At 44.4% G+C, this 17194-nt stretch overlaps 1 protein-coding gene across 1 annotated transcript in view; it reads right to left on the bottom strand.

The window, feature by feature from the left end:
- Window positions 1-5841: 5841 nt before the first annotated feature.
- LUZP4 (leucine zipper protein 4) overlaps window positions 5842-17194 on the bottom strand; it is a 36872-nt gene continuing 25519 nt past the window's right edge. The window contains exons 9-11 of the mRNA XM_045994811.1: window positions 16751-16913; window positions 15342-15397; window positions 5842-5914 (exon numbers count right to left, since the gene is read on the bottom strand). Of these exons, the coding sequence (XP_045850767.1) occupies window positions 5842-5914; window positions 15342-15397; window positions 16751-16913 (292 nt within the window). The remainder of the gene's footprint in view (window positions 5915-15341; window positions 15398-16750; window positions 16914-17194) is intronic.

The raw sequence follows: 17194 nt of genomic DNA, 5'->3' as shown, positions 1-17194 counted from the left end.
AACCATTAATTTCCATTAATTCTAGGCTTCTTTCCTGACCTCCTATAAACCCTGACTTTAGTTCATCCAAACTATACATCCATGGAAGAATTAAAGAGATTTTATAGTCTAGTAGGAAAAAAAAAATCCTGAAAGCCTTTTTATTTGGTGGTTGTCTCCCAGGTAGATGCAAAATAATCAGAATGAAAACATATTTCCTGATGTCCTTCTGTTTAATGGATTCAACTAAACTTTGTATACAAACTGGTGAACTGTGATGATCAGAAAAGACTTGGGATGTTAATTAATTGAACTGAAATACAATAAAATAAAATTAAAGAAAGAGAGAGAGAGAAAGAGAGAAAGAAAGAAAGAAAGAAAGAAAAGAAGAAAGAGAAAGAAAGAAGGAAAGAAAGAAAGACTGGCCTTAGGAGTTTTTGGAGGCTGCAAAATACGTGGGAAAGAGTCCTCCAATTTCAATGTACTCTGCACGGGGCTATCCAATTCCAAGGGCAATATGTGGGGGCTGCTTGCACACAAAAAGCCCAGTAGCCAAAGCTGCTCCCGCAGCCTCCAGAGCCCCCCAGCCTAGCAGGCCTTGGGCCCAGGCCAAACAGACACTCATCGGGGAATAAATGGTCTGATCTGAAAACAGTTTGCACTATGTAACTAAACCTGTTGAAAGAGAAAGCCAGGAATGGACTTACCCTTCTTACATCATTTTCATGAAAATTGCCAGTTACTGAAAGATTTCTAAGTGCAAGTGTGTTCTTTAGATGCACACATGCACATAATCAAAGGCACAAGACTTTGGGCCTCCGTATTGATACCCCTGCTTGAATTTTTAAGTGCTAACTGGCTGTAATTGGTACCAGACACGTCTGCATGTAGGTATTTTATATTTGTCAGTGTTTCCTTTGCACTCCCACCTCGGCTACTTGCTGGTACTCTGACACCTCACTGGCTGGCGGTCACACGACCAGCAAAGGTACAGATGAATCTACCACGAAATGGCTTGGGGGTACCGGAACAGATGTGCCTGGACCTGAGTGACAGTACAGACAGCAGGGAACAAAGCTGCTGGTAGGTGGGCTGAGTCAGGCTGGAATGAAACTCTGCTTTCCCAGTGAGACCTGATGTGCTCAGAAGCTTCTAGGAGATTCTAGACACAGTGCTAGACCCCTCCCTGTCTCCCACAATCCCTTTGCAAAAATTCTCTTGCTTTGCATCCTCAACCTCGTCCCTGTCTCTATTAACTTCTCTCTTTCCTCCAACTTCTGTCTCTCTAGTCTTCCCTTCCCCCATCTTACCATCCCCCCCCCCACGCACACACCTGTATCCTAGGTGTGTTCCAATATGTTCCAAATATGTATCCTAATATGTTCCAAATAAATCTACCAAATTTGAAACCCTGCCAAAATCCCAAAGTGTCGCCCGTGAGCAAATTCTGGGAAGCCAGTCCCTGAGTATACCTTCTATAACCAGCCACCATGCCACTGATGCAGTGCATTGAGCCTGTGTCCCCGTAGGCCTTCCTGATACTCTTAAAGGAGCTGCAGGCCCCTGGTATCTCCATCCTTATCACCATCACCATCATCATCATCATCATCATCCTTCATCATGTATGGAGCAGTCTTGAGAAAAAGTTAAAAGACGAATGATAGCATTGCACTATGATGTTTTCACTGGGTGTTTTGCTATACACCAACACCAGATTTTATATGAAATCCCACTGAATAATTTTTTTAAGACTTTTTAAAAATGTATTTATTTTACAGAGAGAGAGTGCAAGCAGGAGGAGCAACAGAGGGAGAGGGAAAAGCCGGCTCCCTGCTCAGCTAGGAGCCCAAGGTGGGCCTTGATCCCACGACCCTGGGATCATGAACTTGACTGAAGGCAGACGCTTACCAAACTGAGCCACCCAGGTGCCCCCACTAAATAATTTTTAAGAGGAGAGAAAAAGTATCGTGTTTGGTCGTCACATATCTCTTTGCCCCATGGTGCTGCCACAGAAAACACCATCACGATTCATCTTTCTAGCCTGGAGAAGGGACTTCCTGGAGTGCCATAAAGCCTCCATCCATGGCTCTTCAGGGCACCTTTGTTTCTTCGCTCACTAAGGCAGAGACACAAAAACCACAGAAATGCTTAATTCTAGGCACAAGCCATCCCTCATTGATTGCAGCTCAGCAATGACTCAGGGAAACTGTAATTAGCGTCATAAGATTACTGCTTGCTAACGCAGTGGAGGAACGTTAGGTCATTTAATCCCTACAACGCCTCTTGGAAATATATAGTAATGTTATCTCCATTGTGCAGATAAGGAAACTAAGGCATGGAAAATTTCAGTGATTCCCCCAAGGTTATTCAGCCAATAATTGGCGGAGGGAGGATTCAAACCCTACTAACTAGGCTAAAAAAAGGCCCGAGTCTCAAGTACCTCTATCCTTGCAAAACCACCCCTGAGCCAGGTTGGCAAACTCCCTTGCTTTGGCCATTGGCCACATATCTAGGGGCCGGTGCGCAAGATATCCTTATCTTCAAGGCTTCCTTTGATGCTCATTTGGCTCCACCTTCGTGTGGAAATGGGGTTTTAGAGGAAGGGAGCTGGGAGAGCAAGTGTACGTTGCCAAAGTCAACATCAATTCTCCTCTACTCCCTCATCTCACAGTCCTCGTAAGAATAGCTCTCTCGGGATGCCTGGGGGGCTCAGGTGGTTAAGCGTCTGCCTTCAGTCCAGGTCATGATCCTGGGGTCCCGGGATCAGGCCCCACGTGGGGCTCCCCCTCACTGAGAGTCTGCTTCTCCCTCTCCCTCTGCCCACCCCCCCCCCCAGCTCATTCCCTCTCTCAGATGAATAAAATCCTTAAAATAAAATAAAAGAGTGAAAAATGTAGATTCTGGACCCCTAGCCCAGACCTACTTTGATTTTGAGGGTAGAATCTAGAATTCAGCAGTTGTGAAATACTTCCCAGTGATTCTGAGGTACTTGACAATTTGAGGACCAGCACTCCAAACAAATGTGGCTTGGTACATAAAAAAAGTAATAGCATCAAGAACTGACGACCCAGGGGACCCGACCCTATAACTCATTACGTGGGTGACTTTGGGCAAGTCCCGTAACTTCTCTCTGGACCTTGGTGTTCTCACCTGAGAAAAGGGAAAGATCTCTTCCTTCCACCCCCTCAAAGTTATAAAGGCCAAATACAAACGTGTGTGAAAGTTATTTAGAGTTTCATAAAAATAACACACAGTATTATTATTATTATTATTATGGGTGGGGTCAGGGAGAACAGACTGGAGGAGGAATGCTGTTGGCAGGGACTGAAGGGAGGAGAATCCAGTTTCTTACTTTTTCCCATCAGAGTCCAGACAATGGATTATAGTTTTGTGGAATTTCAAGGTTCTTTCCAAGTCACAACCTCCCTCTCCCCCTACCCACCCCACGTTCACGCATTCACAGTTTACTGTTAACAGTGAAGAAGAAGGCGCCTCTCTTCCACTATATTCCTTTAGATGAGAACCCTGTCTGAGCAGGTTGTGATCAGTGCCCGGGATGGCACTGTGGGTTATAAGGCCCTGAATCTTTCCCCTTACCTATTCCTGATTATACCTATATATTTATGACTTACTTTCCTCTTACTTATTAGGGACAAATGTAATTAAACAATAGTTCTATGCACCGTCACAGAGATGGAGAAACCAAGCCCGCAATTTTTGTGCTCATTCAGACTGAGGCTTAGGATAGTGCAAGCTGCAGGTAGTCAGCGTACAAGACAGAAAATATCGTGCATTCTTCATTCTTCATGCTTAATAAGGCCAAACACTTGTTTTGTTTCTGATTTAGATGGAAGGATCTAGATGGAGGGATCTACTTCTTTTCAAGGAGCATGACCCTACCTAGGTCTCCTTCCTTACCTTCCACACTCTGAAGCTTTAATCAAAGGATTTCCTAAGGGATTTCAGCACTTTGAAGATTCTAGTGGGGTCTAGGGTTTTGTCCAAACATCTGGCTTGCAATTTTGGAATGCCTAGGTCATTCCTGCGTCTTGGAAAAGACTGTCCAGTCCCTGAGTGCTCCATCTCAGTGACTTCCCGACCAGGAAATGGATTTTATTAGCGTCAGCTTGCAGAGCCCAGGCTGGACCTGGGGTGACCCGCCCCCTGCAAAAGTCATTCAAATATTCCGCCCAAAGGCAGGTAAACGCTGGATGGGAAATCACAACGAGGAGGAAAATCAAGCGAGAGAGGAGATGAAACCTGGGCCGTGTCGCGCCGTGCGGGCCTGGCCAGCCCCCTGGAAGGGTGCCAGCGTTGGTAAAGCAGCAGCTTGGGGCGGGCGTCATAGTCTGTCTGGAATGCTCTGCAGTGCGGCCCAGCCCCCATGTCGTTAGAGGCCTGGCGTCTGATGATTCAGCTGCTTCCCGGCTGCCAGGAGAGATTTGGCCAACTGTTTGAAAAACACTGTCTGCCCCAGACCACACTTGTTTTTATTCTCTGCCTGTTGTCAGGGGCCTCTTCTGAAATGGAACACCTCAGGAAATCAGACCCAAACTCTGAGGCGGTGTTTCTGCCACTTCTTTGGGCACCCCCTTCAAAGGCAATTATGCCCAAATGGGGATTGTTTGCTGCCGAGTGCTTTCCTGGTGATGTGGAAAGCAGACCATGTGTTATCAGGAAATGATCTCTCATTAGAGCTCCCTCAGATCCAGTGAAAAATATGGCGCCCTCGCGGACTCGTCGGATGCGACAGGCACAGCGGAGAACTGCCGTTGCCTGCCCATCTTCCCATCCACCAGTTTGTTCCAAGACACGAGGTCAGGGGTAATGGGGACAAGCATTCAGGGAAGGAATTGAACAAGAGGCTCAGCTGTAGTCCGGCCTCTTGAACTCTACCGCTGACTTCAGAGAAGTTAAGTTACAGGCCCAACCGTCTGACCAGAAAACTGATGCTCCAAGTGGACTAGGCGGCCTCCCGCAGAGATGAGCAGATCACCTTCATCAGGGCTTAGGGGTTGAGAGGATGGTCTTTGAAGTCAGACCACCTGAGCGGGTAGCCCAGCACCGCTTACCAGTTCCGAACGTCAGAAATTTTGTTCTCCGTACTCCCCTTTTGTCATCGTACCATTTCCACAGGCTTGTGAGACATGAGTGGATACGTGTAGTACTTAGAATGGGGCCTAGCGTGTGATAAGCCCTCACTAATAGTGTTAAGTATTGATGTTATTAAGGCCCGGGAGGCAGTCCAGCCCAAACCTCTCAGTGCTAGAATTGGGAACAGGACTTTTTCGGGCAGACAGTTTTGTCTGCAACACCTCACCTGTGGCCTGCCGTGGAAAGGGGGCTTCCCTTCCCAGAGAAAATAGTGTGATGCTGTGGAGAAAAGGAGCCAGCCCGAACAGTTACAGTGATTCTGCGCTTCTCTCAGGCTCCTGCATGTTCCTCAGCTGGGAAACATCATGCTTTAGGAGCAGAAAACCCGATGCCTCCCTTCTCTTGCACTTGCCCGGTGGCCAGTGGCCAGGCAGAAGCTTCCATTATCTCCCCTCTTCTTCCAGCACTAAATACACGGAGTTTCAGGAGGACGCCATTGCTTTAGCTCCATCTTGGGGCATAAAAAGAAACTACATCCAAATCGACAGATTCTCAACGAATGATTTCACGTGTCACTGGAGAACTCGTCTACGCAGTATTGTGACCTGACTTTTTGCCTGAATCTACGGAATTGCATACATAAGTCCGGGCACGGAACACCCTTGCCTGTGGCTGTGGTTCAGCAACACCCAAAGTTGTTCTCTCCCTTCTCTTCCTTGATTCCTCGGGTGGTTTCAGAGCAGCTTCAAGAGAATTCCAGATGTCTGATCAATTTGCCCTCCTCGGGCCCTTCTCAGCTTTCTGCCCCCCACCTCGTTCATCGTTAGCATCTTCACTAGGCCTAAAAAGATAGAGACACAGACAGTTAAGTCCTTTTGGAAGACTTGCCTCTTTCCTACAGGAACAGTCGTTAAGAACCACTGTTGTTTTTTTAATTTTTATTTAAAAGATTTTGTTTATTTATTAGAGAGAGAGAGAGAAGGAGGACAAGCACAAGCAGAGGGGAGGGGCAAAGAGAGGAACAAGCAGACTCCCTGCTCACTGGGGAGACCAACGGGGTGGGAGAGGGACTCAATCCCAGGACCTTGAGATCATGACCGGAGCCAAAGGCAGACACTTAACTGACTGAGCCACCCAGGCGTCACGCTAATTCCTTTTTAAAACATATCCACCACAGCTACACATTATTCATCATTTTTTCTCATCACCCCCTTCCTCAGCTATTTTTTGACCATAGTATTAGGCGCTATTTTAGTTACTAATTTGTAAATCTTGAGGTCTGTAAGCATCTTTTTCCTTACTATTTACAACTTTGTTTATATCTTTGTTCTGCAGTTTATTTTTTTTTAGTAATCTCTACACCCAACATGGGGCTTGAACCCATGACCCCAAGACCAAGAGTCCACGGTCCTCTGACGGAGCCAACCAGGTGCCCCTGTTTATATCTTTTAAAGCCAGGCCTAGGTCTGAAGTGGGCTCTTTTCTAAGAGACCTAATTCTTCTCACATGACAGAGGAACCTTTGCCTCTAATATGAGTCAAGCAAACTCACTGGTACTCTAGGATAGTACCCTTAGAATAGTTAGCATGGCCACCTGGAGGGTATGGAAATATGAATTTCAAATCATTGGAGTATAAATATTTTTACACTGAAAGGTCAGGACTTCAAAATGTGGGGGTACCTGGGTGGCTCAGTGGGTTAAAGCCTCTGCCTTTAGCTCAGATCATGGTCCCAGGGTCCTGGAATCGAGCCCTGCATCAGGCTCTCTGCTCAGCAGGGAACCTGCTTCCCTTCCTCTCTCTGTCTGCCTCTGTGCCTACTTGTGATATGTCTGTCAAATAAATAAATAAAATCTTTAAAAAAAAATAAGGAACCCAAATAAAATTCTTAAATGAGGAAGACAAACATCATTTATGCAATTCACATGAGGGAGAAGCTAGATTCTTCTGCTCAAGTAGCCAGGTGTGATGGAAAGGGGACTAAAAGTAGGAGCAGGGAGGGAAAGAGACATAAACAACAACTCCGGCTGGGTACTGACAGCTGTGGCCTATGGGAGTTGAGCGTATTGAACTTCCAGGGCACTAAAGAACTTTCTGACTTCAGTGTCTATGGTGCCCAGCATTTCCTCTGAGGGACTTTTCATTGTTTTGTACTAGAACTAAACTTTGAGAAGTGTTGTGGTGTAGTGCAGTGGGGACTAGATAAGCAATCAGTGTCAGAAGACTTGGGTTCATCATAGTTCTTCCATTCTCCAGCTATTGAAGCTGAGGTAAGGAGTTCCTCTTCTCTTTTTTTCCCCCCCTTTTGTCTCTTTTCTTTTCTTTTTTCTTTTCTTTCTTTTTTTTTTTTTTTTTGATGTAAGCTCTACACCCAACATGGGGCTCGAACTCACAACCAACCCCCAGATCAAGAGCCCCACTCTCACCAACTGAGCCAGCCGGGTGTCCCAAGAATTCCTCTTCTCTTGGTCTTTCCTTCTTTAACCCTCATAGGGTTATTCTGGGTAGCAAATGAGATAATGATGTCAAAGTGATTTTCAAGTTATTTTCCTTTGGAAATACACTATTGCTTTCAAAATTTGACTAGTTAGAGCAGTCCTTTAAGACCATAGAACTGTAGCATAGAAATAGGTATCGACTTTAGATATCTACTTCAGTGGTTAGAAAAATACTTTATAGGGGCACCTGGGTGGCACAGTTGGTTGACTGTCCGACTCTTGATTTTTGACTCAGGTCATGATCTCAGGCTCCTGAGATCGAGCCCCACACTGGGCTCTGCACTGAGTGCAGAGCCTGGTTAGGATTTTCTCTCTCCTTCTCCCTCTGCCCCTCCCTGCTCGCAGGCTCTCACTTTCAAGAAAAAACTAAGAAAAAAGAAAAATACTTTATATAAATAAAACCCTTATTTCAGTAGAAACTTGATTCGAAAGAGCAATAAATAAAAGATGGAAGCAGGATTTAGCTGCTCTGGTTGAAGCCAAAGTGAATGTTCTCGGTTCTTGGCAATTCTGCTCCTCTTCACCCTCCTTAAGTCCTGTGAAGTTCCTGCTCAATTACCATAGAAACTCAAGTTTGTGACGGTGAAAATTACTTATACAATCCACACCCCCATGAACAGGCGGCCCTAAGATCCAGAGGAGGAAAGGAATTTGCCTAGTGCCATCCAACTCAGAGGAGGAATAGCTGGGACCAGAAAACCCATGAGACATATACAACCTGGCAATATATTTTCCGTAGGTACTAGAGAGATACTGTACTAGACGTCAAGTATTGACAGTAGGGTACATACACTAAGTAGGTTGTTTCGATTCAGCTATTTTGATGTGAAAATATTTTGGCCATAAGAACAAAGAAACAACCTTTCAAGCTTAAATAAAACATTGTCAAGCAGCCTGCCCAATAAATATCTTTTTTTCCAAAGCCTTCTCTCATCCCAAGCCCTAGTTGTATCCAATGGCTAATCCAAATGGAAATAGCAAGTGTTAGGCTCTCATATTTTAGAGTCAGTTTCATATTTTGTTAATTTTGTTCTGAACTTTATCAAAGTAAGGTCAAATACTATGTGCACCCAGTAACAAATCAAGGCACGCTAAAGAATTTGTGAAGAAAAGCAAATCTTTCTTCCCATGCGAACTCCTTAGAAGCAATTTATTTTCAGTTTCTATTTGTATTTCCTGAATGGAGCCAAGGTCAGCATCAAACTACCTTGGATCGCTATGTTCATTGTGTTCTGAAATACAAGAGCTTACAAGCAACAGTGGCTAGCTACATTTACCATACCATAGTGTTCTTTCTGTTTCTATCTCTTTTTGGTCCCCCAAGATTGAGATCCTTGATGCTAAACTTTTGGTCCTCTATAAGACCCCAAAAAAGGGCCCCATCTTAATCTTTAAGAAGCAACTGTTGAACTAGGCCCCAGACTATCTTATTCTTTGATTCTGAGGACTTAGCATGTAGTAGGTACTCAATAGTACTTCACAGTCAGCGAAGATTTAAATCCTTCATTAGGTAACCAACAAAAGTCTTAAGGAGCTATTACAATATCACTTCACTAAATCATGTGCCTTAACTCCATGACAACAGCACTGTTAGCGGTCACTGGGAGTCCTGACCCTGACCTTGGCTCAATCCAGGAATCAATCAACAAGTAATAGCTGCCATAAGAACGCTCATTTATTAAGTATTGATACTCAGTAGATCTTATATCTCATTCTTACCTGAGTCTTGTTCACAACTCTACAAGATATTATGCCCATCAATGAGGAGGAAACTAGATTCAGAGAGAGAGTGCATTATGACTAAGGTTGGATGGTTAGCGTAAAGCGATGGAATGGGAGGGGGTTCAAGTCTAGACAGTGACTCAGGAGCCCATGTTCTACATATTTTAAAAGCACATACTATAGGGGCGCCTGGGTGGCTCAGTGGATTAAGCCGCTGCCTTCGGCTCAGGTCATGATCTCAGGGTCCTGGGATCGAGCCCCGCATCAGGCTTTCTGCTCCGCAGGGAGTCTGCTTCCTCCTCTCTCTGCCTGCCTCTCTGCCTACTTGTGATCTCTCTCTCTGTCAAATAAATAAAATCTTTAAAAAAAAAGAGCACATACTATAGTGTCTTTCACACAGCAGATGCTAAATTTATGTTAATTCTCTTCCGGTCTTGCTGGAAATGGGAAATATTTGGATAGCCATAAGTCAGGGAAGTAAAGGAAAGGAACTCAAGCACTTAAACATAGAATCCGATTGTACTGGGGGCCAAAACACCATGAATATTCTTCTTAATCACTTCCCCACTTCCCACTGCCCTTAGCATCCCCCCATCCCCTTTGAAGGTCATCCAGTTTGATCTTCAAGTCAATACGCCAGAGCTGGCTGCCTTCCCACCACAGGACTTCATCCAAAACTACACCCACACAAGCCATGGGTCTGCTCCCTCCTCTATCTTATTTAAGGCCATGTTGATGATCCAAACAGAATGGGAAAATTATGTTTAGGGAGAAGACTGTATGCCTGAGTTCACTTGGCCGGGGCAGAACCGGCAGGTCTATAGAAATTTCCTAAAGCTCCCTCCAGTAAAAGAGTCACTTCTGCTTCCCATCCTCTGAAGACAGAGTCTGTAATAGTTATATTTGTGCACTCTCCTAAGAGTTTTTGCAGATGTTACCACACCTGACCCTCTCAAGAATCTTGTGAGCTAGGCCCCTTGCATCAATGCACTAAATATTTAGCACACCCTACTACATGCCAGGTGCTATGCTAGGCTTCAACATAAGCATATGAATAAGGGTAACACCTACTTGGCCTTTCAATCTCAATGCGAATGTCACTTTTTCAGGAAGGACTTTGCTTCCCCACCCCCCAACTCTTACCATAACCCAGTTGAATCCATCATAGGACTTAGCACAGTTTATTTTATTATTATTATTATTATTATTATTATTTATTTTTAGGATTTTACTTATTTACTTAGAGGAGAAAGAAAGAGCAGGGGGAGGGGCAGAAGGAGAAGGAAGGAAAGAATCTTAAGTAGACTGTGCTGGGCATGAAGCCCCACGAGGGACTCGATCTCATGACCTGAGCAGAAATCAGGAGTTGGATGCTTAACCGACTGAGTCACCCGGCTGCCCCTCACAATTTAATTTAAGAATTTACTTGTTTATTGTCTCCTTTCCCCGCCTACTCTGGGAGCTTCGGGAGGGTTGAGACTTTGTCCTGTTCCCCGCGGAATCCCCACACATAGCACAGTGGGGGTAGAGTTCACAGCCTGGAAAGGGACACAGACAGGTACACACACCACCATAATAAACTAGTGCCTTTTTATGCCTTCAAAAAAGTCTGTTTAGCATAGGGGCCTGACTACAGGAAGGACTGAAAAAGCTTCCCTGATGGGGCTACACTTGAGCCGAATATTAAGAGTGTAAGGAAACGACATTAGGTAAATACTCCCCCAAAGAAAAAGCAACATAGATAGTAGCTCAGAGGCATAAAACAGCATGCCACATTCTCTAAACTATACCTATGCTCTTTCCATATTGCTATTTTATCACTGGGAGTCCCTGAAGGATTTTTTTAAAGAATTTTTTTTTTTAAGATTTTATATATTGATTTGAGAGAGAGCACGAGCAGGGTGGGGGCAGAGGAAGAAGCAGGCTCCCCACTGAGCAGGGAGCCTGATGCATGACGCATGTCTCCGAAATCATGACCGAGGCTGAAGGCAGACACTTAACCGACTGAGCCACCCAGGCACACCCCCCGAGGGATTTGAAATAGGGAAGTAATAAAATCTGCTTGGCCCACTTAAGAAGTCTTCCTAAGTGCAATGTAGAGGAGAGACCGGAAGGGGCCAGAGTGGACACAGAGAGACCAGCTAAGAGACTACAGTGAACATAAGGCCACTGCTTCTCAAGTTTTGACGGACATAGGGGTCACGTAATGATCTTGTTAGACACACATTCTGTTTTAGTAGGTCTGGAGTGGAGCCTGATATTCTGCATGTCTAACATGCTGCTGCTTGGCCACAGACTATGTTTGGATTAACGAGGGCCTGGCCTGAGGATGATGAGACCTTAACCAGGAAAGAAAGACTGGACCAAAGGAGTAGCAGAGAAAGGAAGGTAGAATCTACAGAAATTCTTTATCAGTAGGTGTATTATCCCCACTTTCCAATTGATCCCTAGGGAGGGTTAAGGTAGCTCAAAGATTACATACCTAGTTAACAATGAAAGCTAGGACCAGAACCAAAACCTGTCAATTTCTCATTTGGGTTCTGGTGGCCCTTATGTGGCCACCCAAAGGAAGTGACATGATACAGCTACAAAGCATTAGTGCTCCTCCAACTAAAATCAAACCATTCCAAGTAAAAAATTTTTTTAAATATCTAGTTCACATTTGCTCCATCTGAAATTTACCCACCTTAATTATTTCTTCAACTATTTGCCCTTGCCTCAGTTTCCATAGCACATGATGACATTACATATACCAAAAAATGATGTATGTAACAGTATCCAGTTAAAATACAACAGCGTTTTACAGTGTTTGGTTAAGGGTATAATGATATTGAGGAGTTCTGCTCCAGAGTCACTGGACTCTTCCTGAGTTTGATGGAGGGAAGAGTTTACAAGGGGGTGGGAGTGGGATGTGGCTGGGACCTCACAGGGTGGGAATGATCTAGACAGGCTGAAAGGAATGAGTCAGTCATTTGCATAGGTAGGACAGTGGGAGTAAGATCCAGAATCAAGAAAATACATAATGTGAACTGCATGTATGAAATACATAATGTGGATTACATGGTAAGCCTCTGCCAGCCCTTCCAAAAAAAAAAAAAAATCCGTTATCACCAAAAAAGGAAAACCACAAGTGGCCTTTTCTGTACCAGTTGTCTAGGAGAGAAGAATTCCTATTGCAATAGGATCCCATCATTTGGGGAAGTGAGAAGTGGAGGTAGGGTTGGGGGATATGACAAGGGGACCAAGGAGATGAATGTCATCTCCATATATTCCTCCAAGAGGCATGTGTTTAATGCTTAGCCCACCCCTGGGAAAGGGAAAAGGCTCTCAAGCTGTTCTATTCAGACTCTGACCACTGCCCCCTCCCCGGGCCCAGGAAACATTCACAAATGCACAAGCTCCATGTTTAACCATTTGAGGAACTGCCAGACTGTTTTCTGAAGCGTCTTCACCATTTTACAATCCCACCAGCAAAGTATGAGGACTCTCATTTCTCCACATTCTCATCAACACTTGTCTTTTTTTTTTTTTTTTTTTTTGAGTAGGCTCCACGACCCTGAGATCAAGACCTGAGCACAGACCAAGAGTCAGATGCTGGATGCTTAACTGAGCCAGGTTGATGAGAGGTACCCCCTGTGTCTTTTTGATTATACCCATCCTAGCGGGTGTGAAGCAGTATCTCATTGTGGTTTGGGCCTGCGTTTCGCAGCTGGCTAATGATGTGGCATGCCTTTTCATGTGCTTATTTCCAGCTGGCCATGAAAGCTGATTATAGACATTTTTTTTTCCAACCCTGGTAACACCAACTTACCATATGACCCAACAATTCTACTCTTAGGTACATACCCAAGAGCACTGAAATATGTACACACACACGCACACACACAAATTACACAGGAATGTTCAAGTTAGCATTATTCATAATAACCAAAAAAGTGGAAACCACTCAGATATCCAGCAACTGGTGAATGGACAAACAATGTGGTACGTGATGTGTATTATTCAGCCGCAAGAAGGAATGAAATACCGATATATGCTTCAAGATGGATTAGTCTTGAAAACATGATGCTAAGTGGGAGAAGGCAGACACAAAGGTCACATGATTCCATTTCTAATATATCCAGAATAGATAAGTCCATAGAAACAGAAAGCAGATTGGTGGTTGCCAGAGGCCAGGGTGAGGGTAAATGGAAGGGGGTGTAAGTGCTTAATGGCTATGAGGTTTTATTTTGGAGTGATGGAAATGTTTGGGCACTAGATGTATGTCACTGAACTGTTCAATTCAAAACGGTTCATTCTAGGAGCCCCTGGGTGGCTCAGTCATTAAGGATCAGACCCTGGATTTCAGCTCAGGTCATGATCCCAAGGTCATGAGATCGAGTACCACATTGGGCTCTGCACTGGGTGGGGATCCTGATTAAAATTCTCTCTCTCCGGGGCACCTGGTTGGCTCAGTGGGTTAAAGCCTCTGCCTTCGGCTCCCATCATGATCTCAGAGTCCTGGGATCGAGCCCCGCATTGGGCTCTCTGCTCAGCAGGGAACCTGCTTCCCCCTCTCTCTGGCTGCCTCTCTGCCTACTTGTGATCTCTGTCTGTCAAATAAATAATAAAATCTTTAAAAAAAATAAAAAGATTCTCTCTCTCCCCCTGCCTTACCCCTCCCCCACTCGCACACACATCCCTGTGCTCTCTCTCTTAAAAAAATTTTTTTAATTAAATAAGTGGTTAATTCTATATTAATTTCACCAAGAGCCATCTGGAGCTGGATCTAGCTCACCACTGCCCAAAAACTTTGTTCCTCTAAATTCAGGAAGATCCCACTGCTCATGTCTTCTGATACCCTCATTGCTACCACCTAGACCATGACTAACAACTTGAGTGGAAAGGGGGTAAACCCTGAAGGGTAAACCCTGAAAGCTCATAGTATTTCAAATGTATGCTTCCATCACCTCTCTATCTTCCAACTCACATTGATTATTACCTTGCTTCTCACAACAATTTTATCTGTGGGGAGACTGGGAACTAGGAATAAACCAAGCAAGATCACACATAGCTCGGAAGTGCCAGAGATGGGACTCGGTCTACGCCAGCCTCTGCTCTTACAGTCAGTGGAAGCTGAGGGTAGCCATGGGAGTGGTACAGAGCCATGTTCCTTGGGTACCCCCGGGCCATGGGGAGACCTCAACGGTGAGTATGTCTGCTTGCCCAAGACTTTAGTCCCATTCCAGAGCGGGTGGCCTTAGGCCTTCTGAAGAACCATGGGGCTGTAAGGATGCTTAGCTGTAAAGAATGATAATGGCCCCAAGGGGTGCCTGGGCGGCAAAGTTAGTTGAGACTGGTACTCTTGCTTTCAGCTTCGGTCGTGATCTCACGGTGGTGGGATCAGCGTCAAGCTCCACACTGGGCACATAGTCTGCTTACAATTCTCTCCCTCTCCCCCCTACCCCTCTGGCTTGTGCCCTCTCTCCCTCTCTCTCTAAAATAAGTAGATAAATCTTAAAAAAAAAAAAAAGAAAGAAATGATGAAGCCAGGACCATGGAGCTTTTTCTGATCTGAGGCTTCCTTTGGCATCTTTTTCAGAAAATTCAAAGAGGAATTTAAATATTTCAGGTTTGGGGGCACCTGGGTGGCTCAGTGGGTTAAAGCCTCTGCCTTCGGCTCAGGTCATGATCCCAGGGTCCTGGGATCTAGCCCCACATCCGGCTCTCTGCTCAGCAGGGAGCCTGCTTCCCTTCCTCTCTCTCTGCCTGCCTCTCTGCCTACTTGTGATCTCTGTCAAATAAATAAATAAAATCTTTAAAAAATAATAAAAATTAAAATAAAATAAATAAATAAATATTTCAGGTTTTGTAGGGAGCCAAGGTGTGTATTACTTTTAGGGATGTAAAAGACCTTTTTTTTTTTCCTAAAGACCATACCAGATGAAGAAACTGAAGCCTCTAGAAGAGAAGTGACTTGTGTAAGATCACATAGCTGGTTCAGTCAAGAACCAAGACTAGATAAGGAAGTTAACTGGAAGAAGTTTGTCCTCACCCTCAACCTCCTCACCATTTCCCACTCTTCCTTTTCTTGTATTTCTTGCTCAGTTCTCCAGTCTGGATGTGCTTTAAGAAGAGAATATCTAGTACACTTATATAAACCGAGGTATTCTTAAAAAAAAAAAAAAAAAACTTTTTATTATAGGGGCACCTGGGTGGCTCAGTCAGTTAAGTGTCTGACTCTTGATTTTGACTCATGTCAGGATCCCAGGGTTCTAAGATTGAACCCTGAGTTGGGTTCCACACTCAACACAGAATCTGCTTGCGATTCTCTCTCTCTCTTTCTCTCCCTTTGCCCCTCCTCCCAAGCTCACGCATGAGCACTCTCTCTAAATAAATAAAAAATAAAATCTTTTAAAAACCTTTTTGTTATAGAATATTCGTGCATTTTACTTATTTACAAATTACATATAATTATCCCTTCCTTGTTTCTTTATTGCTAGAATATGTTAAAGCAAATACTAGATGGCAAGGTATATATTCTTTTTTAAAAAGTTTTTTTATTGGGGTGCCTGGGTGGCTCAGTGGGTTAAAGCCTCTGCCTTCAGCTCAGGTCATGATCCCAGGGTGCTGGGATCGAGCCCCGCATCGGGCTCTCTGCTCAGCAGGGAGCCTGCTTCCTCCTCTCTCTCTGCCTGCCTCTCTGCCTACTTGTGATCTCTGTCTGTCAAATAAATAAATAAAATCTTTTTTTTTTAAAGTATTTTTATTTATTTTTGAGAGAGAGACAGAGAGAGAGAGAAGCAGACTCCTGATGAGCAGGGAGCCTGATGCAGGACTGGATCCCAGGACCCTGCGATGAAGACCAAAGACAGCTGCCTAACCTACTGAGCCACCCAGGCACCCTGAAATTATTTTAATGAGGATATTGTGAAGAAAATGAAAGCGAGGGAGATTTTATTATTGTTCCATTCATGCATGAGCAACTCACATGTTGGTTTAGCCAAATATTTGGGGGGCAGTGAGAAGGGAGCTTGAGGAAATTAGCCTTTAAAGAACTTAACAGATTGTACTTGCACATTTTCTATCACTGACTGTAACTTAAATCTGCTGGGTGTGACGATGCACTTCTGATCATTACAAAAGCCTGTGGATCCAGGTCGAGACTCTAGCTCCGCAGGTGGTGCCACCAGGGAAACCGGGTCCAGGGCACATGTGGTCTGTACTGCCTCTAACGACTGCAGGTGCCTCTAGCTATTTCAAAATAAAATGTTTCATCAGAAAACAGGTAACTAGCCTGAAGATAACCCATCTGAATTAAACCGGAAAACTGCTGTAAGGCTGTTTTTTAGCTTCAAACAGTTGTCCGTTTTCTGAAGTATGCAAACACTCCACAACTGTTTAACCAGAAAATATCTTTCTTCTTCCCTCCCCTCGCCCCCCCCCCCCCGCGTTTCCCTTCCCCTTCCTTCCTCCTACCTTTTTGTTCTTGTAATGCGTGTTGGTCGGTTGGTGGAAGGCTCTTCTACAAGTTGAATGCTGCCATCTGCTGGCCGAGGGGCAGCACTCGGCTGGAGAAAGGAAATCTTCCTGACGCATAGCCGACAGACAGACAAAAACCCCACACAACTCAAGGTACTGGCTGTACAATCCAAAAAGCAAATTTAGGACTTATTTCACTCACAAATGGATTTATTTTTTTCATATATAAGTAAAATGTGATTATTTCAGAAAATGTGTGAAGTCTGGAAAGATTGGTGTGGGAAAACACCCATTTCCTATAGTTCTCAAATTCTAGTGCACAATGGTGCCTTTTTCCCAATCTTCTTTTTTTTTTTTTTTTTTTTTGGCAACACTCTGAATTTCAGTCAACAAATATTGATTAGCACCTTCTATATGCTAGGCATTTTGCTATGCACTGGA

This window comes from Meles meles, chromosome X, assembly GCF_922984935.1.
Source record: "Meles meles chromosome X, mMelMel3.1 paternal haplotype, whole genome shotgun sequence".
In the NCBI taxonomy this organism is placed as follows: domain Eukaryota; kingdom Metazoa; phylum Chordata; class Mammalia; order Carnivora; family Mustelidae; genus Meles; species Meles meles.
This window is presented reverse-complemented; position numbering and strand designations above follow the sequence as displayed.